Source organism: Lactuca saligna, chromosome 3, assembly GCF_052625555.1.
Source record: "Lactuca saligna cultivar CGN05327 chromosome 3, ASM5262555v1, whole genome shotgun sequence".
In the NCBI taxonomy this organism is placed as follows: domain Eukaryota; kingdom Viridiplantae; phylum Streptophyta; class Magnoliopsida; order Asterales; family Asteraceae; genus Lactuca; species Lactuca saligna.
In genome coordinates, this window is record NC_136419.1 from 166,352,317 (window position 1) to 166,375,285 (window position 22,969).

General features: G+C 36.2%; 2 protein-coding genes across 2 annotated transcripts; both read right to left on the reverse strand.

Moving 5' to 3' along the window:
• Positions 1-4,717: 4,717 nt before the first annotated feature.
• Positions 4,718-5,305, reverse strand: LOC145036128 (uncharacterized). Its single transcript, XM_078984605.1, has one exon. The coding sequence runs from the start codon at positions 5,303-5,305 to the stop codon at positions 4,718-4,720; it is 588 nt and encodes a 195-aa protein (XP_078840731.1).
• An 11,245-nt stretch (positions 5,306-16,550) lies between these two features.
• On the reverse strand, positions 16,551-22,699 carry POD1 (POLLEN DEFECTIVE IN GUIDANCE-like protein). Its single transcript, XM_078986092.1, has 11 exons — positions 21,699-22,699; positions 20,713-20,864; positions 19,796-19,899; positions 19,498-19,586; positions 19,323-19,396; positions 18,773-18,923; positions 18,531-18,698; positions 18,209-18,306; positions 17,868-17,990; positions 17,582-17,650; positions 16,551-16,881 (listed from the first exon to the last, which is right to left on the reverse strand). Exons 1-11 carry the CDS (start codon positions 22,324-22,326, stop codon positions 16,681-16,683), a joined length of 1,857 nt encoding a protein of 618 aa, XP_078842218.1. The 5' UTR covers positions 22,327-22,699; the 3' UTR covers positions 16,551-16,680.
• Positions 22,700-22,969: the final 270 nt, after the last annotated feature.

Consider the following 22,969-nt stretch of genomic DNA (forward strand, 5'->3'; position numbering starts at 1 on the left):
ACCCTTGAACCATTTCGGTTCGGCTGTAGCTAGCAGCCAGGTGTGGGGTAGTCAGCCTCGTATAGATCTATACACTAAAGTCACGCTCTCTAAATACCAGAGATTCTGGTTATGGGTGTAGTCCTCCACTCACGTATCTCGGTGGAGTGTTCTCTGAGGACGTGTCTCCAATCATACAGGATTAACAAATTTACTAGTAATAATAGGATAGTCCTCCACTCGTGTATGTATGTGGAGTGTTACCGAGGACAAAACAGTGTACATGTATTATGTTCAAATGTCTAATGTTATGCTTTTAACTGGTAAAATGTGGAAAACCTTTTGTGAAATATATGTAAAACATAACAGTTTAAAGACCTATTTCACAAATACAGGTTACGTGATTTGCATGTTCAATCTGTTGTCAATTGTGGTAATCAGTTATAAAAGCATATGAAATATGAAACACACATTTGAAAACATGTTTTGAATACAAGAATTTCCTTGTATTTTGCTTGTGTTCCCCCCCCCCCCTTGAAAACAGTGAAAACAGTGAAAAAAAAGGGTAGGGGTATGAACTCACCGGACTCGGAAACATGTCGGTTTTGAATACTAGACGTTGGTTCGGGGTTTGATTACTCGCGATGTCCCTATGTAAAATGATATAATGTTCATATATATACAATTAGAGATACATTCACTAATCATATGGAACATTACACTCCAATGAAGTTAAACACTTCAAAACGAGCGTTCGGAGTGACCCGGGTGACATCTATGGACGTGTAATGGCACTAGGGACTTGGGACTTGAGTTTACTCCCCAAGAGTAAACATTTTAAGGAGTTTACAGCCATTGAACACACACATACATGAGTTTACGGCCGTAAACTCATGTGGGTGTGATTTTGGGTGTTTAATGGCTTAAATGGACATGGGGATTGTTGGAATGGATTTCTAAAATGCCATGGAATGGATTGTATGAAATTATAACACTTAAAAGGGAGTTTACGGCCATACCATAAGAGTTTATGGCCGTAAACTCACCTATGGCCAAGGAAAATTTGATTTGAGCTTCAAAGGAACATCACATGTGATTCTAGTTATTTATACAAGCCATTTGAGTGTGTTTGATGCATCATTAACATAGTTTTATGAGTTTACGGCCAAGGGTATGCTCCTAGGCCGTAAAATCCTATAAATGATACTTTTGATATGTTTCAAACCCTTAAACTATTTTTAGATGCATCTAGATTTTACCACAAGGCCATTGGTTGAGTTTCAAGGCATTTGGACATGTTTTAAGGCTCTAAATCCCCAATTAAGAGGAGTTTACGGCCCAAGAATATGTCTTGGCCATAAACTCTCTTTTGTCCCTTAAAAATCATGTTTAAGGTGTTTAGATGCTAAAACCAATGTCCCACAAGTCATATCTAAGTCCCAACTATGATTTGGAAGGGTTAATTGGCTCAAAAACCCCTTGAATATGAGTTTACATCCCAAGAATGTGTCTTGGCCGTAAACTCACTTTTGTCACTTAAAATCAATGTTTTAATTGTTGTAAGTCCCTTCCATTAAGTCATTAAGCCATTACTAATGTCTAACATTGCTTAGGAGGGGTTTTAGGGCTTAAAAACCCTTGTTATATGAGTTTACGGCCCATGAAGGTTCCATGGCTGTAAACTCATGAATATAGTCTTAAATCATGCTTTGAACTCGAATTTAAAGGCTAAGAAGGTTACAATACAAGCTAGGGAAGGTACCTTAGAGATTTGAAGCCTAAAATTTGAGTTTTGATCCCTTAAACTTGGATGAGGAGAGAGGTTGGAAGTGTTTAATGGTAAATTGATCAAAGGCTTCAAATGGAGTCTTAAACACGTTTATATAGTGTTTAAGTTTTGGACACGGAGGAATTCTACCCGATACCGGCGTTAGACGAGGCTTTTGGTCGTACCCGATTGAGTTACCGTAACCCGATACGGTAATTTCTAGAAATATTCTGATCGCTAGAATAGGATGTTAGAATGATTTCTAATTGTATTAAGACACCCATTAAGTCATTTTAAATGTGTACTAATTAATGACTTAATTATACGGAAGATCGTAAATCGAATTTGAAATGACGATTGGTTGCGCGAATTGTACTACGAAAGAGTTACAATAAATGATACGGAAATTTCAGGTTGTTACAATATATACGTATGTCTTCATATGTTATTAGGATCATTGTGTGTGTCTAAGTCTTCACTTGGCACCAAGCACTTATCCAACACATCCATCCGATCCGCTCACTGCAGGTGAGTTCATACCCCTTAATTAATCTTTTAAATGTTTATAAATTCTTTATGGGGGGGGGGGGAATACAAGTTGAATCATGTTTAGTTATTATATCAATCACATGTGATTAATAACTAGCATGCAAATGGATTTACTATACGTTAACTGTTTTACCAAACCGATTTCCTCAAATAACTTTATTAAACGTTTTTACATGTTTAAAACTCTTTATCAAACTATCTTACATACTGTAAGTTTCCTTTCAAACTCTGTTACAAATGTGCTTTCAAACAAAGGTTTTCCTTATACTTAAACTATCTTATCAAACAAAATACTTTCAAATCGTTTTATAAACTGACATCAAGTCATCGTTTCTTAGTAGTAAACTTTTCAAAGGTTTTACGAAACTTCTTTTACGCTTTTATATTGTCAAATGCATGCCTAGATATGTATAGTTATATAAATAATGTTTAAATGGCTTAGGACGGCTAGCTCGCTTTATTTCCTTTTCCTCGTTGGGATGTGGCCTTAGGGCATCGGTTGCTCGTCCGAATGTCATATAAATATTAATTATATATGATGTATACATATATAGGTATAAAGGTTCCCTTAGTCAGTTCAGTACCTTTGGGTAGCAAAGGTATACTTCGGGTTATACTTGTACGTCACTAGTAACTATAATAGGTGTAGTTAGGAGATACTATTTACCATTCCAAGTACAAGGAATCACACAAGAGTTAGTTCATTCATGAGTCTATACTAATACATTACATGTTACATGAATACGTTTACATAGATACGCTTACATGAATACGTTTACATAGATACGCTTACATGAATACGTTTACATAGATACGCTTACATAGATACGCTTACATGAATACGTTTACATAGATACGCTTACATGAATACGTTTACATAGATATGCTTACATGAATGTGGATGTTCACGGCTTGCAGAAATGCAGGTTCGTGTTTGGTTCCCAAAATCTCTTGATAGAGATCGTATAGTATGGGTTCTAGCCATCACATTATGCCTTAACCCTCAATTAAGGCAAATTACTACAAAGTAGTCACTTATTACAAATACTACATTACTTACACTTTGCATACGACAATTGCAAATGGATTAAAAATCCGGTTAATATATTATTAATACCTTTACCATGTGTTATATTCACATAATCAATGAGGTAGAAAATAATAATAATAGGCGTACAGTCTGGTCGTGGTAGAAGGTTACTTTCAAATTAGTCTAGTCTTGGCAAAAAGGCTACTTTCAAAACAGTTAGGTCTTAGTAGAAGACTACTTTTTATACTAGTAGGAATCATAGGGATTTTCTAGGGTTTTCAAATGTTTTCAACTACTTACAAACATTTTCATACTTATACAAACTTTTCTCTAAATGTTACAAGTCTTTACTTTTCAGTTTTACAAATTAAAGACACATTAATACTTATGAATTCACCACCTTTATTGCTGATACTCGCTTTCAAAATAACTTGTATTCTCAAGTCACAAATAGACAGGTACGACGACCAAGTTTTGTGAAGACGGAGAAATCAAGACTCCTCTTTTATTTTGATTATATATTATGTTGTCTTATACTATGAAAGAACACACTTGTAATTAAAATTATACTATTAATGCAATGGATGATGTTGTTGCTTGTTTACTACTTTACATTGTTGTGATACATTACATGACGTCCTCCGCCCCAGAACGTTTCCGTCGTTCTCAGTTTTGGGGTGTTACAAAAAGTATGCATGGTGTGGATACATGAAGAGTAATAGGATGTAAAGGCATGAGGTGTCAATGTTTTTGATTTTCCTCTCTCTCTCTCTCTCTCTCTCTCTCTTTTGTCTTGCCCAAACCAAAATTCTATATGATTTCAGCCTACATGGGCTAATGTTCATGGGCTTTCAGGTTTTGGCTTTGACCATTAAGAGGTTTTCGGTCCATTAAAGTCCAAGGGTAGAAGGGTTTTCGGTTCGGAGTGTGTATGGGCTTTTCGGGTTTAATTGGGTCCAATAAGGTGTAAGGAAAAGCTTTAGGCCCAATAAGGCCCAAGGAAGGGAGTTTTAGGTCTAATAGGGTGTTTGGGCCTAAGACTCTTGGGCAAAGGCCCAAAATTGATTTTTTTTAGCTATTGGATCAATTGGGCTTACATGAGGCTATTTCAACTTGATTCTAAATGTATGCAAACATGAATTCATATAACACTGCAGTTTTAATTTCACTAATTAGATGCAACAAGGTTACCTAGGGGAAATTGTTGTGTACAAGCTTTATGATCTAAGCCCTAAATTGCTAGTTGTGACACCATCCCCCCGTTAGAGGGAATTTCGTCCCAAAATTCATTCTAAAGTAGCCTTCAAGAACTACGGAAAAGGTGGGGGGTACTTTTGCATCATGTGGTCTTCGCGTTCCCATGTGAATTTAGGTCCACATTTGGCACTCCATCAGACCTTTACAATGGGAATGTGGATTTGCTTTGTTCGTTTAACCTCCCTATCCATTATCTCCATGGGTTCCTCAACGAAATGAAGATTTTCATTCACCTCAATCTCATCAAGTAGGACAACTAGTGTTTCGTCAGATAAGCATTTCTTCAGGTTTGACACATGAAAGACATGTTGTATATTGCTGAGTTTTGGTGGTAATTGTAGCTTGTAAGCCACCGAACCAATCCTGGCAAGGATTTTGAATGGTTCGATGTATCTTGGATTAAGCTTTCCACACTTCCCAAAGTGTATCATCTCTTTCCAAGGAGAGACTTTTAGCAGTACATGATCACCCACTTGAAACTCCAAAGGCTTTTGTCTTTTATCCGCGTAGCTTTTTTGTCTGTCCATGGACGTTTTTAGTCGTTCCCTAATCTGGACAATCTTCTTAGTTGTTTCTCTGATGATTTCAGGACCGGTTCGAGTGTTGTTGGGTACCAGTCCCTTCGCCAATTGTGCATCTCCTACCTCCACCCAACAAAGAGGTGATCTGCATTTTCGTCTGTATAGGGCCTCAAAGGGAGCAACCTTGATGCTTGTGGACATCCCATGCCTTGCCGAAGTCTATCACACATGCCCTTAGCATATCTTCTAAGGTTTAGATGGTCCTCTCACTCTGTCCATCTGTCTGGGGATGGTAGGCGGTGCTCATATTGAGCTGGGTCCCCAGTGACCTCTGAAGCGACTGCCAAAACCGAGAGGTAAATCTACTATCTCTGTCCAAGATAATAGATATTGGCATGTCGTGTAATCTCATAATCTCTTTTATGTAGATCATGGTTAACTTTTCTATTTTATCAGTTTCCCTAATTGGCAGGAAGTGGGCGGATTTGGTCAACCGGTCTACGATGACCCAAATGGTGTCAAGTCCGCCAATTGTCTTGGGCAACTTGGTTATGAAATCCATTGTTATCTGTTCCCACTTCCACTCTGGTATTTTTGGTTGTTGTAGTAGACCTGATGGCTTCTGATACTCTAGACCTAAAAATACTATATTGCCCTTCTTTATTTCTATTTTAATTTATTTGTTTTATTTAATGTTAAATAATAAAACAAACCATTCCTTTCTTCTCGCGTCTTCTATGGTTCACAACACTACGAGTTTACTTCTTTAATGTTGTTTCAGCCTTGTTTTCCTTGACATAAATCTGTTAACATTACTCTTGTATTTGATTCTAACCTAACATGCATATGGAATTCGCCAAAACAAAACCCAAATTCGTAAAGCGGATATATATGAAAGTTTACATTTGTTTAAAAAGTAAAGTTATACAAGATATACATATGCATCATATTGACAAAAGTTGAGATGAGTCTTCTGAGCACTCCGTCTTCACCAAAAGATATCGCCGGGTACCTGTCTAACTTGGACCTGAGAATACAAGCGGTTTGAAAATCAGCATAAAGTTGGTGAGTTCATAAGCAGTTTTGTTTTATGAAAGTGTATCGGTTTCCTTTAGTTTTCCGAAAAGGTTTGTTATCCAAGAAAATCCCATATTTTCTTATGTAAAGTTAGTTTAGTTATCATTTGTTACCAATTCGATTACGTGTTGTATTTTACCCCAGGAAAATCCCATATTTTCCTAATTGTAAGACCAATTGTATATCACAAAGTATAGTTTAATACACAAAACTGTATATTGAAAATCATGGGATCACTATCCCGAACAAGATATAAGATAGTTTGATACATATGAAAATACAGATTTAAGACCATGAGACTACCATCCCGGACTAGACACAAGATAATTTGATATATATATAAAAATATAGATTGGGAACCATGGGATTACTATCCCGGACAAGATATAGATTTAGACCATGGGATTATCATCCCGTACTTGATATAGATTGAAATCATGGGATCACTATCCCGTAATAGATATAGATTAAAAACCATGGGATCACTATCCCGGACAAGATATAAGTGTAAACCATGGGATTACTATCCCGAAATAGTTATTGATTCAAAACCATGGGATTACTATCCCGTATAAGATATAGTTAATAATCATGGGGCAAACATCCCGTACAAGTTGTAAATACTATATAAAAAGTAGATACGGAATCGAAACAAAGTCAAAACGATACTGTGAATAAACTTATATTAATACATGTTGTGAGTCGGGTAACCATGCTAATACGACAACGAGACCTCCTTGACGCTTGTCAGATGTCGAATGATATCCAGAAATTTGTCACCCCAGGCGTGCCCGCCTAACTGTAGCTAGCAGTTAAGGTGTGGGATTGTCAGTCCCGAATAGATCTATTCACAAATTCCTCGCTCTCCCTCCAGGAGACTCTGGTTACACTTTCGGGGAGGATTTACTGATCATCCATAAAGGGTAGTGACTATCTCACAAACTAGTACTAAACTATTCACAGGGTTCTCATACGCTATCAACATACAGAAGATTATGAAACGTAATACAACGAATATAGATACATACAATGAAACTATCTGACAATACATTCAAATGATACGGAGATAAACTGAATCAGTCATAGTTTATCTAATAACTTTATATAGATATCAGTACATGATAAAACGAACAATAAAGAACCCCAAATTATGCCCATAATAATTTGATTAGTTTGGTTATTTTCTTAACTAAAATACATTTAGTTGTAATTGATAAATCATTCCTTATGCTCAGCATAATACATAAGGAGTAAAAGAGTTTATAAGTTTGTCAGATATATTTGAAACATATCAATATTATGATTTGAAAACAGTTATAGTTTGCTTGTATTCCCCCTTGAAAACATTGAAAAACACGGAAAAGGGCGTAGGGGTATGAACCCACCGGATGAGAAATGTGACGATTTCGGATGCTAAACGTTGGTCGGGGGCTTGCAAACGCACGAGGTTCCTAAGTATAATGTAAAGATACACATTTGTATCTAATTAGTACTTAGATTGATTATTTGTTAGGGATAATTACTTCTAGTCGCGAAAACACCCCGATACAAGTGTTTGGAGGGACCCGGGTGACATTTGGGGACACATATAGTTAGGATATTGAATTGGGACTTCAAAAGAACACTCCTTAGGGAGTTTACGGCCCTAATGACCCTCTCCCCATGAGTTTACGGCCGTAAACTCATGGTGGGGTAGTTTATGGTGCAAAATGGCTTCAAACACTTAGGGAATAATTTCTAGGTTTGGTTTAAGGGCTTGGAATAATTTTTAAACACCAAATAGAAACATTTAAGGGAGTTTACGGCCTAGCATAGGACTCATGGCCGTAAACTCCTATAAACCCATGAAAATTGTGTTTTTGGATTCCAAACAAATCACATGTGATTGCTAAAATTGTTTCAAGGCCTTTCATGAATTTTTATGGGACTTTTGAGGGGTTTTTGGAGTTTACGGCCCATGAGACCCCCCTCATGGTCGTAAACTCTCCTAGAGAGGGATTCATTATGTTTTAAAGCCAAAAACTTGTTTGTAACACTTCTAAAAATTATTCTAAGGCTTTAGGGGTGTTAAAGTGGCATTTCTAACACCTTTGGAGGAGTTTACACCCCAAAATGAAGGGTTTACGACCCAAGCACAAGTCTTGGTCGTAAACTCTCAATTATCCTTCAAATAATGTGTTTAAGGTCCCCAAACTATTTTTAGATGGCTCTAGAATTTACCACAAGGCTATTGGTTAAGTTTAAAGGCATTTGGACATGTTAAAATGAGTTTATTATCCATTTTTGAGGGGTTTACGGCCCAAGCATGAACCTTGGCCGTAAACTCCTATTTATTCCCCAAAAATTATGTTTAAAGTGTTTCCAAGGCTAAAACCAATATTCTAAAATTCATATCTAAGCCTTATTAGTGTTTTGGAAGGGTTTAAGGTCATAAAAACCCCATATATATGAATCTAAGCCTTATTAGTGTTTTGGAAGGGTTTAAGGTCATAAAAACCCCATATATATGAGTTTACGGCCCAAGCATGTGCCTTGGCCGTAAACTCCTTCAAATCACTCAAAATCCATGTCTAAAATGTTATAAGTCCATTCCATGAAGTCATATAGCCATATCTAAGGTCCAATTGTGGTTTGGAAGGGTTGTAGGGCTTAAAAACCCCTTAACTATGTGTTTATGGCCTAAGCTTCAACCAAGGCCGTAAACTCACATTCAAGGCCTTAAATGATGATTAAATCCCGAATTTAGAAGCCAAATATGCTATACATTAAGGTTAGGAAGGTACCTTAGGGATTTGAGGCCTTAAAATTGAGTTTTGGACCCTTAAACTTTGGATTTAGGAGAGAGGTTAGAGAGAGAGTAGAGAGAGAGGAAGAAAAAAACTTCAAATGAATGTTTAAACACGTTTATATAGGTTCTAAAACTTGGACACAGTGGAATTCTACCCGGTACCGGCATTAAACGAGGCTTTAGGTCGCACCCGATTAAGTTACCGTAACCCGGCGGGAACTTTTCTAACTTTTTGAAATAAACACTTTTGGGTTAATTTCATGAGTTCCAAAGGGGTTTGGACACTCATTAAATTATAATAAACATATAAGTTTAAATAATCTAATACAAAGTGAAAACGGAACGAATTTGATAACGGCGAATTTTTCGGGTAGAACGGGTTTTGGCGATGAACAACTTCGGGTTGTTACATTATCCCCCCGTTAGAGGGAATTTCGTCCCGAAATTCAAAGAATAAGATATAGATCATGAATTTGGAATGAGACACGAATGGATTTTGTTGCCTCAGATCTTCACTTTCTGAAGTGGAATCAGGTCTCTACTGGGCGTTCTAGCGAATTCTCACTTATCGGGATGTGTCTTTGTTTTGCACATTGACTCTCTCTCAATCTATGATATCAATCGGTTTTCTCATGGAAGTTCCAACCCTGGACGAATTCGGTTTCCTCAAAGGAATCACTAGGGTTTCGTTGGGTAGATGTTTCTAAGGATTCGAGACGTGATGTACTGGATAGATGTTACCAAGCTCTGAAGGCATCCGAAATCTGAGGATTGCAGAGTCGATTTCTACGAAGATCTCGAAAGGTCTGAGGTGGGACTAAACTAGACGTTCGAATGAAATTCCTGGGAATCCTTTGGGACAGACATTTAGAAGAAAGAGCTGCTAACTTCCCGTTTCTCAATGATCACAGAAACAAGGAATGCATGGTAATTCATATCGGGAAAAACTTTTGAGTTTTAAAGCATGGAATGATACGAAGGTTTGATGCCGAAGGTCACGAGAACCAGGTCGGGAAAAAATCTAGACGAGCGACCCTTTCAAAACTACAGATAACAACATGAACGAGACTCGGTCATTTCATGTCAATCATAGCATCAAAGTATTTTCGCGAAAAGTTTCCCATTTAATCGAATGGAACAGAATAATTCTCCGGACTGAGAATATAATCTATAGGTACGAAGTTAGTGTTCTCTATCTCATTGGTTAGTCGTCTCGGTGATACACATTTCGATTACAAACAAAAGATTTAGCTTAGAAAATGTTCGAATAGATAGATAACAGTTTTCCCTTTTAGTACTAAAATCGAAAAGAGTTGCAGGTATAAGAATTATCAAAGAGAAGTATACCTGCGGCGACATAGGGATCAGTGGTTGTAGCTGCTTTGGGGAAATTCCTTTTGAAGTGCCCTGCTTCGCCACAATTGTAGCAGGATGGACTGATTCCCGCTCCGGATGGTTGGTTCGTTGATTTGGCTGGTTTTCTGCAGGTTCGAGCAAGATGGCCCTTCTTGCCACAGTTGTCACAGATCCTTTCGCGGCATGGACCAGGAATGCGGTGATGGTAGTTGCACTTACCACACCAAGGAAGGGTACCGGTGTATCCACTTGTAGGAGTTTGGGCTGTGGATCCAACAGCTGAGAAAGCAACAGGGGCAGTAGCAGCATGGACTGCTACCGTTTGCTATTTCTTAGAAGACCCTTGCGTACTCGGGGACTTCCGCTTGTTCCAAGATTTCTTTTTGCTTCAGCCTCGCTTGTGTCTGGCTCAGGAGTGGTAGCTTCCTCATCAGAGTTGTCTTCGTGATCGATCAGGATCTGTGCAAGACATTTTGCACCGTCATAGGTGTCTGGCTTCGCAGCCAAGACATTCCCTTTTGTTGGCTGGGTCAATCCCCAGATGAATCTCTCGATCTTTTTACTCTCCGGGGTAACCATTCCCGGACAGAGTAATGCCAGGTCATCGAATCTTGAGGTATAAGCGGCTATGTTGGAACCCTTCATCTTAAGATTCCAGAGTTCGTGTTCTAGCTTCTGAATTTCTCCCCGAGGGCAATACTCTGCAAGCAGAAGCTCCTTCATAGCTTCCCAACCCATGGCATTTGCTACAGGTAAAGTTAAAGATTTGACTCGGCCGTTCCACCAAGTCAGGGCTTTATCAAGGAAGGTGCATGCGGAAAACTTTACTTTATCAGACTCCGAACAGGCACATATTTCAAAGATTGATTCAATTTTCTCGAACCATCGAGTCAGGGAAATGACACCTCCAGTGCCATCAAAGGTTGTGGGTTTCGCGTTCATGAAGTCTTTATAGGAACCCCCTCTTCGGTGTTCCTGGCTGTCTTCTGGGTTTTGAGGCTGGGGACCACCTCCGGAGCCACCGGGATTCATTTGCGACATGGCTGCCACCATTGCAGCAGTCAGAACTGTCTAAAGTGATGCAAGATCGAATTGAGGAGGAGGTGGTGGCGGAGGAGGATTGTCGTTGTTCTTCGAGTTGGGTCTCTTTCTTGGAGGCATCTTGATCTAAAAAGATCAGGAAAGAGAGGATCATAAGTCCTCTGAATTGAATCAAGAGATATGGAACAGGGGATATCTCACCAAGACAGATATAGCATCATACTAAGCGATAAAGCAGGAAAGATTTATCAAGACAGAACATTTTATCGCTAGAGGAATGGTCAAGTAACATCGCGTATACGAGGATTTTCTACGAAGGATTGGCTCGAGAAATACTCCCATAGTATTTCTTGTCTCGTTGCAACGACGACTCATTGTCTGGGTATTGGGTAAGTTTTAGGCATGTTGCGTACCACAGTCACTCCCAAGCACATGTTGGTCGTGTCTCGAATGAATATAGTTTGCCAGGATATATTGATCCTAGACAAGACTACATAACTGCCTAGGTTTAACCGCAGCGCACAACACCCATTTATTTATGTTTTGTTCTACTTGTAGTTACGGATCACGACGGTTCAGTATACTTGTATACTTTTGAAAATACTTATAGTTTTGAAGATACTTTTAATTCAAAGCACTGAGGCCCTTTAGTGTTTATAGTTTTATACCATGTAAAGTTTGGTATACTCCGTTCACTATAAACAAGGGCTCTGATACCAATCTGTCACACCCCAAAAACCGAAGGTGGAAACATTTCCGGGGTGGACTCCACGTTGTGTATCAAATCCAATGTACATAGTAATCACAGTAAACAACCATTACATTACATATATATATGAAAGTTTACATTTGTTTAAAAAGTAAAGTTATACAAGATATACATATGCATCATATTGACAAAAGTTGAGATGAGTCTTCTGAGCACTCCGTCTTCACCAAAAGATATCGCCGGGTACCTGTCTAACTTGGACCTGAGAATACAAGCGGTTTGAAAATCAGCATAAAGTTGGTGAGTTCATAAGCGGTTTTGTTTTATGAAAGTGTATCGGTTTCCTTTAGTTTTCCGAAAAGGTTTGTTATCCAAGAAAATCCCATATTTTCTTATGTAAAGTTAGTTTAGTTATCATTTGTTACCAATTCGATTACGTGTTGTATTTTACCCCAGGAAAATCCCATATTTTCCTAATTGTAAGACCAGTTGTATATCACAAAGTATAGTTTAATACACAAAACTATATATTGAAAATCATGGGATCACTATCCCGAACAAGATATAAGATAGTTTGATACATATGAAAATACATATTTAAGACCATGAGACTACCATCCCGGACTAGACACAAGATAATTTGATATATATATATATATATAAAAATATAGATTGGGAACCATGGGATTACTATCCCGGACAAGATATAGATTTAGACCATGGGATTATCATCCCGTACTTGATATAGATTGAAATCATGGGATTACTATCCCGTAATAGATATAGATTAAAAACCATGGGATCACTATCCCGGACAAGATATGAGTGTAAACCATGGGATTACTATCCCGAAATAGTTATTGATTCAAAACCATGGGATTACTATCCCGTATAAGATATAGTTAATAATCATGGGGCAAACATCTCGTACAAGTTGTAAATACCATATAAAAAGTAGATACGGAATCGAAACAAAGTCAAAACGATACTGTGAATAAACTTATATTAATACATGTTGTGAGTCGGGTAACCATGCTAATACGACAACGAGACCTCCTTGACGCTTGTCAGACGTCGAATGATATCCAGAAATTTGTCACCCCAGGCGTGCCCGCCTAACTGTAGCTAGCAGTTAAGGTGTGGGATTGTCAGTCCCGAATAGATCTATTCACAAATTCCTCGCTCTCCCTCCAGGAGACTCTGGTTACACTTCCGGGGAGGATTTACTGATCATCCATAAAGGGTAGTGACTATCTCACAAACTAGTACTAAACTATTCACAGGGTTCTCATACGCTATCAACATACAGAAGATTATGAAACGTAATACAACGAATATAGATACATACAATGAAACTATCTGACAATACATTCAAATGATACGGAGATAAACTGAATCAGACATAGTTTATCTAATAACTTTATATAGATATCAGTACATGATAAAATGAACAATAAAGAACCCCAAACTATTCCCATAATAATTTGATTAGTTTGGTTATTTTCTTAACTAAAATACATTTAGTTGTAATTGATAAATCATTCCTTATGCTCAACATAATACATAAGGAGTAAAAGAGTTTATAAGTTTGTCAGATATATTTGAAACATATCAATATTATGATTTGAAAACAGTTATAGTTTGCTTGTATTCCCCCCCTGAAAACATTGAAAAACACGGAAAAGGGCGTAGGGGTATGAACTCACCGGACGAGAAATGTGACGATTTCGGATGCTAAACGTTGGTCGGGGGCTTGCAAACGCACGAGGTTCCTAAGTATAATGTAAAGATACACATTTGTATCTAATTAGTACTTAGATTGATTATTTGTTAGGGACAATTACTTCTAGTCGCGAAAACACCCCGATACAAGTGTTTGGAGGGACCCGGGTGACATTTGGGGACACATATAGTTAGGATATTGAATTGGGACTTCAAAAGAACACTCCTTAGGGAGTTTACGGCCCTAATGACCCTCTCCCCATGAGTTTACGGTCGTAAACTCATGGTGGGGTAGTTTATGGTGTAAAATGGCTTCAAACACTTAGGGAATAATTTCTAGGTTTGGTTTAAGGGCTTGGAATAATTTTTAAACACCAAATAGAAACATTTAAGGGAGTTTACAGCCTAGCATAGGACTCATGGCCGTAAACTCCTATAAACCTATGAAAAATTTGTGTTTTTGGATTCCAAACAAATCACATGTGATTGCTAAAATTGTTTCAAGGCCTTTCATGAATTTTTATGGGACTTTTGAGGGGTTTTTGGAGTTTACGGCCCATGAGACCCCCCTCATGGTCGTAAACTCTCCTAGAGAGGGATTCATTATGTTTTAAAGCCAAAAACTTGTTTGTAACACTTCTAAAAATTATTCTAAGGCTTTAGGGGTGTTAAAGTGGCATTTCTAACACCTTTGGAGGAGTTTACACCCCAAAATGAAGGGTTTACGGCCCAAGCACAAGTCTTGGTCGTAAACTCTCAATTATCCTTCAAATAATGTGTTTAAGGTCCCCAAACTATTTTTAGATGGCTCTAGAATTTACCACAAGGCTATTGGTTAAGTTTAAAGACATTTGGACATGTTAAAATGAGTTTATTATCCATTTTTGAGGGGTTTACGGCCCAAGCATGAACCTTGGCCGTAAACTCCTATTTATTCCCCAAAAATTATGTTTAAAGTGTTTCCAAGGCTAAAACCAATATTCTAAAATTCATATCTAAGCCTTATTAGTGTTTTGGAAGGGTTTAAGGTCATAAAAACCCCACATATATATATGAGTTTACGGCCCAAGCATGTGCCTTGGCCGTAAACTCCTTCAAATCACTCAAAATCCATGTCTAAAATGTTATAAGTCCATTCCATGAAGTCTATAGCCATATCTAAGGTCCAATTGTGGTTTGGAAGGGTTGTAGGGCTTAAAAACCCCTTAACTATGTGTTTATGGCCTAAGCTTCAACCAAGGCCGTAAACTCACATTCAAGGCCTTAAATGATGATTAAATCCCGAATTTAGAAGCCAAATATGCTATACATTAAGGTTAGGAAGGTACCTTAGGGATTTGAGGCCTTAAAATTAAGTTTTGGACCCTTAAACTTTGGATTTAGGAGAGAGGTTAGAGAGAGAGTAGAGAGAGAGGAAGAAAAAAGCTTCAAATGAATGTTTAAACACGTTTATATAGGTTCTAAAACTTGGACACGGTGGAATTCTACCCGGTACCGGCATTAAACGAGGCTTTAGGTCGCACCCGATTAAGTTACCGTAACCCGGCGGGAACTTTTCTAACTTTTTGAAATAAACACTTTTGGGTTAATTTCATGAATTCCAAAGGGGTTTGGACACTCATTAAATTATAATTAACATATAAGTTTAAATAATCTAACCCAAAGTGAAAACGGAACGAATTTGATAACGACGAATTTTTCGGGTAGAACGGGTTTTGGCGATGAACAACTTCGGGTTGTTACGTCACCTAAGCTTAAGTACTAAACATCTTGAAAATAAATTGTTTTACTATATAAAGATTACGGTTAATGGATTCACGATTAATATTTCAAGATGTAAATTCAAGATCGACACAGTAAGGTTTAGGGTTTAAGGTTTAGAGTTTAGGTTTAGGGTTTAGGTTTTGGTTTAGGTTTAGGGTTTAGGCTTAGGGTTTAGGGTTTAGGATTGGGGTTTAGGGTTTAGGGTTTAGATTTTAGGTTTAGGGTTTATGGTTTAAATTTAGGGTTTAGGGTTTTGGTTTAGGGGTTCACTTGGGTGAATTAATAAACGATAATTGAAGAAAGAAAACAGAGATGATAAAACGATAATGAAAGAAAGAAATGTTATGGAGAATGATATATTTACCAAGTGAAACCAAACCAGGTATATTTAGCATGATAAAACATCATATTTTAGAGGTTTAGTACCTAAGCTTAGATGGGGCTATATATATATATATATATATATATATATATATATATATATATATATATATATATATATATATATATTAGTTTCCTCAGAAGGCAAGATTAAAACACAGACGGCTATTTGGTTATTTTTCTGTAACTTCAATAGCCAATTAAGTTAAAAGTCCTAAAAAAAAGTTCAATGATGAGGGTTTGATCGAATGATGCTTAGTAGTTTACCCGAAAATGAGCTTTGCTAATATTTAGGTTTTAGAACAATATCCATGAGTTATGTATTTCACTACAGTTGAGAATATCTAAATTTGAATTTACAATTAAATAAAAATGAATGCCAATACGCTATTGAGTTTCTTTTTTACTTCTAAACATGGGTTGCATCATATAGTTAAAGCATAGAACAAACTTGAGGGGTAAACTTATCTGTATTTTTATACTATAATCCAAAAGAAGACAATTTGTAGTGCCAGTATGTTACTTGATTTGTTCCGAATTTTGAAATCCTAGTGTTATTCACTTCTGTAACGTTGTCTTTTTAAACAAAATAGTTGATGGTCCAAACATTTCACAAAATCTACCAACTCCTTTGCCTTAAATAACCAAAACTGATGATGTTGATAATATTTATACTTTTCCTCTAGAAAAAAAAAATATGTACCCATCTATATATATATGATTATTATTAAAGATTATTTAATCGGAGTGGAGTTTCCTCCCTTGGCACCTTTTAATATACCAAGTAGCATGTTTACGAAGACCCATTCCTATGATGAGTTTGAGGCTTGTCAGCATCACAAACGTCATCACTGACAACATAAATATCCACACAACTCTCCATACCATCGGCCCACATGGAATATGGGCTGCGTAAACTGGACTCAGCACTCGTATCACCTGAAACTCAAACAAAAACACAAACATCATTTCTTTTTTCTTTTTCTTTTTCAACTCAAAAGGACTAAAGGCAAGAACTAGCAATCCTACTTTTATTTAACTGTATACTCACTCTACTACTTTCATTCCTTTTCACTTTTACTGTCATGTGATTAGATAGATACAAGGATTAAATGCAAGAAATATAAGCACATACTTTCAATTTTTTATTATTACTAGAACATTATACTTTGTAAAAACTACTCAACTATAGTGTGAAAATTGTTTTGTATTTCGATGGCATTGTTATAATTGGGTAGATTTTCCGAGTACAATGCTATTATATATATATATATATATATATATATATATATATATATAAAATAATAATAATTGGGTAGATTTTCCAAGTACAATGCTATTATATATATATATATATATATATATATATATATATATATATATATATATATATATATATATAAAATATGATTGCATTGAAATCTCATGTAATCCCTTGAATATTATCTCCCTAAATCATCTCTGTCATATCCCCATCTAACAAACAGATACAGAAAAAAAAAAATGTATGACTTGAACAAAAAAACAAGGTTGCTTTTAAACAACTTATTTCAAAGAACTTATAATATATATATATATATATATATATATATATATATATATATATATATATATATATATATATATAAAACAGGCTTACCACAGAAGCCGGTGCCAGAGGGACAAACGTAAGGGTTTTCTTTGGATTGTCAGGCTGGATATTTAGAGTCTGTTGCACAAGTGATGTATTATTATTAGTATTTAGGATAATGATAATGATAATGTAAAAGAAAAGAATTAGAATATCAGATTGATTAAACAGTAGAGAGTATCTATAGACTATGTTCATTCATAACAGCCTGAGAATTAAAAGCATCCATCATTATTCCCTAGGTCTAAACAGTAAATACAATACAACTACAAGAATGAAAAGTAAATGAAGGTACCTGTTTGCAAAGGTCTTCAAGAAATTCAGAATATACAATGGGCTTTACTTCATTGAATTTAGCAATGAAACAATGTTTGATTATATCAATCATTAATTCGCATATGTAAACCACAAAGGCATTCTGCAACATCAAAAAAAAAATGGACTTTAAGAGACAATATTGGATTTGGGTGGTGAAACTTGCCATTAACATTATTTCTCAATCTTGTTAATTAATTCTTAAATAAATTTGTGATACGGGTTTTTATAAGTTTTTGAACATTGGTTAACATGATAAGATGCGGAACTCGTTTGACCAAAAAGAAATGAGGAATGTAATTAAAGGGAAAAAGAACTTACATAAAGAAAATTCTCAAACCAAGGACCTTCAGCTTCCAAAATATTCTGAGCCAAGACAAAAATGAGAAAGGATGCAATATGGAACCTCTCCACTGAATCTGCAACCAAATTATCCACAAAGGCTTAAAGATTGAATATTTTAAGAAAAAAAAACAGTTCCCCCAAATTAGGACCTGAAATGTTGCCATAGTTTTGGATATAAATCATCCATGACTATAAAAAATAAGATTTCCCAGTACAGGCACAGGTAAGAAAGTACAGTACAGCGATAAGCTTTGAAATAACAATATGCCAAGCGGAGGGGGAAAGGAAAAGGAATTACCAAAATATACGAGACTCTGTATGTTATCCTTGTTGAAACGTTTAAAAACATTGCTCTTTATCTCTGAAAAATTGTTTGAGACCAGCAAAGCAAACAACGCATTGTTGTGTGCAACTATACAGGTCGACAGGGTGATTGCCTGGGCTAATAGGATGAAAGAATGAACGAGTACAGAATGCGTTAAGGCAACAACTACTTATTAATCTTTATTAACAAAAAATTCATAAATCCAAAAAGGATATTTGACGACATCACAGCTAAAGCTTCATCAGAGATGAATCTCCAAAGCCAATATCTCATGTTTTCTGGTGAGCAATTTGCAAAACCATCAGCAGTATTGAATAGTGTTTGCAACACATCTCCACCAAAATTTTGGCATAATTTATCAAATATCTGTCAGCAATCACAAAATTTAGGTTATAAACAAACTACTGATAATAATAATAACAACTAAAGTACTAAACTAAGCTAATAATCAGCTTCTAGCAATGTAACATTCAATGTTTCATGAGAAACAATGATTATCACTTGAAACTGCTATCTAAGAGAAACAATGATCATCACTATTTCCTACCTGCATAATTCCATACCTACGTAAATAACCCTTTCTTCACATTCCTACCTTTATAATTTCACATTGACCTCAAATAAACAAAAACCAACTTCAACTTGGGTCCCATCTTTTCTTTTGTGAAAGTAATTTGTAACATTCTAATAGCATATACTAGCCAGGAAATTCTTTTTTCGCCTGGTTACCATTGGAAAAAGTTTTTAATCATATTCTCTTCTCACCTCCAATACATTATACACCACGTAGAGTTTGATCGTTCCTTGACCTCTAATCATGTGATAGATCAGGCTGATATCTACACAAGACAGAAAGCAATGCACTACAGAATTAGGAATGGACCACAAACAAACCTAAAAACAGAAACAATTGATTAAGGACTAGATTCCCTTACTAAACCTGTTTGTTGTAATAGAATAATTCCAGAAGCCAGCATAAGAAAACATCCAAAGTCAGAAAGATCCGCTGCTGAAAGTGACTTCAACTGCCTGTCAAAACAATAAAATGTTGGTTGTTTTCTAGATTATCAAACTATTTACCATGCATGCAATGAATAACATTGAAAACCAAACCAAACCAAGCCCAAGTCAAAAAATGCATCACATTGACATATAAGGACTGTTTTAATGCAGATATAAATATCCAAAGTTGAATTATCTAGAAATTTAGCATCTGCAAGTTTGTAAAGTAAATATACCTTGTTTTCAAAAGCCTCCAAGAGCTTGTGAGAAGCCTAATTGGCATGATCGTTAACAGTGACAGGAATGAATCCAAGCACACAAAGAAGCCTACATCTATGAGCTGAAATAAAAGTCCATTAACAAAATTCAGAAACAAACTAAGTTCTAGGTATAACTCTAAACATACATTTTGCAATACTATAACTCAATTTAAGATGTCAATGATCCCAAATGGCATGCACAAATCCAGAAATAAAGTCATTGCATTTGCAGGAGGAATGTGTAGCGAGATCAACATCAGCTGCATGCTAACCATATGTGATATAACAGTAACAGAGGATCACAGAGAAAGAAGCTATCCTGGCAGATTCATCTACACGCGTTCACATTTGTATGCACATGTGTTGACATACAATATCTAGATATATATATATATATATATATATATATACATATATATATATATATATATCTAGATATATATATATACATACATATATAAGCTGTAAGATGCTATGGGAAATACTATTTTGGTGATCCTCATGGGTAGAAGCAGCTGTCTTGATGGAAATTAGAAGCAAAACGATCCATTAGAGTTTTAAACTCCTCTAGTTCCCTATCTCCACAATTGCAATTGCAGTTGCAGTGAGGGCCCACTAAAAGAAATCTAGACAGAGGGCCACTCCCACCAACCGGCCCCACAGCCGACATGGGTGATAGTTGGTGGTTTAGGGAACAAGTTAGCAGAGTCCGATTAAAAGATGCATATACGGAATAAAGAAATGATCACATAGATCAATGCTTGACATCATAATCATATATATATATATATATATATATATATATATATATATATATATATATATATAATATTCATATGGGGATTAAAATGATAAAAAAAAAAAAAAAAAAAAAAAAAAACAAGCTGTATTACCAACTCACAACGCCAAGGCATGCGAAAAATAGTGTCATATACTCTTTCCCGATCCTTCTCATTGGCAAGGGTTGTTGTCATCCGTAACGAATTTCCACCATGCATTTCTTCCAACAAGTATTTAACTGGCGACCTCTCCAACAAAAACTTGTCTGACATAAATGCAGCAAAACAGTTTGTGAGATGTAGAAAGCAAAGGTACCATTGTTTGGTATTCTTGAAACTACATTTTACAATTCAAGTGGCACAAAACATATACATCTTCACAATAGTGATAATTCAAAAACAAAAATCCTGTTGAGTTTACATATCATTAACAAAACAAAATCCTAGAATGTCAAACAAGCAGGTCAAACTTTATGAAAAGCTTATAAGTGGAAAATGAACAAACATGTTGCAGACTCCGATAACAACTCTACAGAAATTAATGTTGATGATCCCTCCAGTGAACTAGCAGAAACTACTCAATATTATAATAAAACTAGTACAGAGCTCCCATGCAGCAAATTACACTCTTGGTTCATCCGGCTACCTCTTCCTTCATGTATCCATTATTTTATCATATACTTGGTACACCATTCAAAGGCTGAAGAAACTTTTTGAGCAACTTCATCCATTTCCTAATCATGTCAAAACTGCTGGTTCCCTTTTGCATAGTAGTTCTAAATCCTAACTTATAAGGCCTACATCATCTGTGATTTTTAAGGTGATTTCTAACTCCACGGAAGACAAAACAATACGTTCCTATGTAACAAATTCTGTGTACTGGACTAAATAAAAAAACACCAGCAGGTCATGTATTCTGCTGATACTCGAGCTCCACCATTTCATAAGTTCTAGGGATATATCCATTATATAGATTTTCACTTCACTAATGTGAGGTGTGCTCCTTTAGGCCGTGAATATCAAGAAATATCAAATATATAAATGATCAACAAAATAACTCAAGATCATTAAAAAGGGGGAGAGATTGCAAAGAAGCTTACGATTTGGATCTTTGTCTGCCATTAGTCGTTTCCAATCCAATGATTGATCCTTTTCCAGTTTCCTACCTAGATGATGCCCATTCACGTTCATCTCAGCCGTTTGTTTCATCATTAATTCAGTATCGAATTCCTTGCCGGAGAGACTACCAGTCCTACTACTATCATCTACCTCCTTGACATTCTCCTCAATCCGATACATTGACATTGCCTCCTCCCCGGAAGTACCAACACCAACACCGCAAACACTACTCCTTTGCCTCAACTCAGGTGTTTCCCTAACCGAACTGGTCACTGGGTAAACACTTTTCTCCTCCGCCGGCAAAAAAGCTTCCTCGTACACCACCGTCGTCATCGTTTCACCACTATGGCAATTACTATTAATAAGAAAACCATTAGAACTACCATCGTTATTCAAATCAAGTTCATCGCCATCCTTTTTCTTCTTCTTTTTTGAGCCCTTGTGTTTGCGTTTCCTTCGATTAGACTTGGTGATAGCAACGCCCTCCCCTTGGTGAATAGGAGGAGCGGAAATGGATCTGAGTAAGAAAGTTTCATCATCGAAAAAGGAGTCGGAGGTCGTTAGAACGTCGAAGGAGAGCTTACGGCCGCCGGATCTCAGGTCCGACATTGGTGGTGATTTTGGGTGAGTTGAGAGCACAAAACTAAAATTCTTTTTGTGGCGTGTTTGGTTGAGAATTCAACAGAATTGAATTCTGTTGAAATACATGATGATGTGAAGATCGCTTTGTATCGAAACAGTGAATGCGAGGATGGGTAGAACTGGTAATCGAATTGATGCTGTTTGAAGAAAATATTCTGATTACTCTGCATCGTCAACAATCGATGTCATGAAGTTGTTTGGAGAGCGAGGGTTGTATGTACTGGATAGAATCTGTGCACACTGCACAGGTTGTATAGGGTTTGAATGTGGCGGAGTAACGGAGGAGGTTTTCACTTTTCATACAGTGAGGGGAAGATATTCGAGTTGTTACTCTTTTGCATACGTTATTATTATTATTATTTTGTTTGCTTAAGTTTGTTTGCATAATTTATTACAGGGTAGACATAAAATAAAATGACCTTTTTTTTTTTTTTTTTTTTTTTATTACTAAATATTTAAATATCGTATTTATCTTAACTAAATTGTAAATATTATATTTGTCCTTGTTAACCTTTTAAAATATCAGATTTGCTAAAATCTATTTTTTTAATAGTTTTTAATAATTAATAATAACTTTTTGTATTTTAAAATCATCAAAATTGAAAATAAA

What these genes read in the sequence shown, in the direction of transcription:
- LOC145036128 (XM_078984605.1), bottom strand. Translation starts at nt 5,305, where the DNA reads ATGTCCACAAGCATCAAGGTTGCTCCCTTTGAGGCCCTATACAGACGA.
- POD1 (XM_078986092.1), bottom strand. Translation starts at nt 22,326, where the DNA reads ATGTCGGACCTGAGATCCGGCGGCCGTAAGCTCTCCTTCGACGTTCTA. An exon ending in TATTCTATTACAACAAACAG is followed by an intron (nt 19,397 to 19,497) that starts GTTTAGTAAGGG and finishes TGTCTTGTGTAG; the next exon opens with ATATCAGCCTGATCTATCAC. An exon ending in ACAGAGTCTCGTATATTTTG is followed by an intron (nt 18,307 to 18,530) that starts GTAATTCCTTTT and finishes ATTTGGTTGCAG; the next exon opens with ATTCAGTGGAGAGGTTCCAT.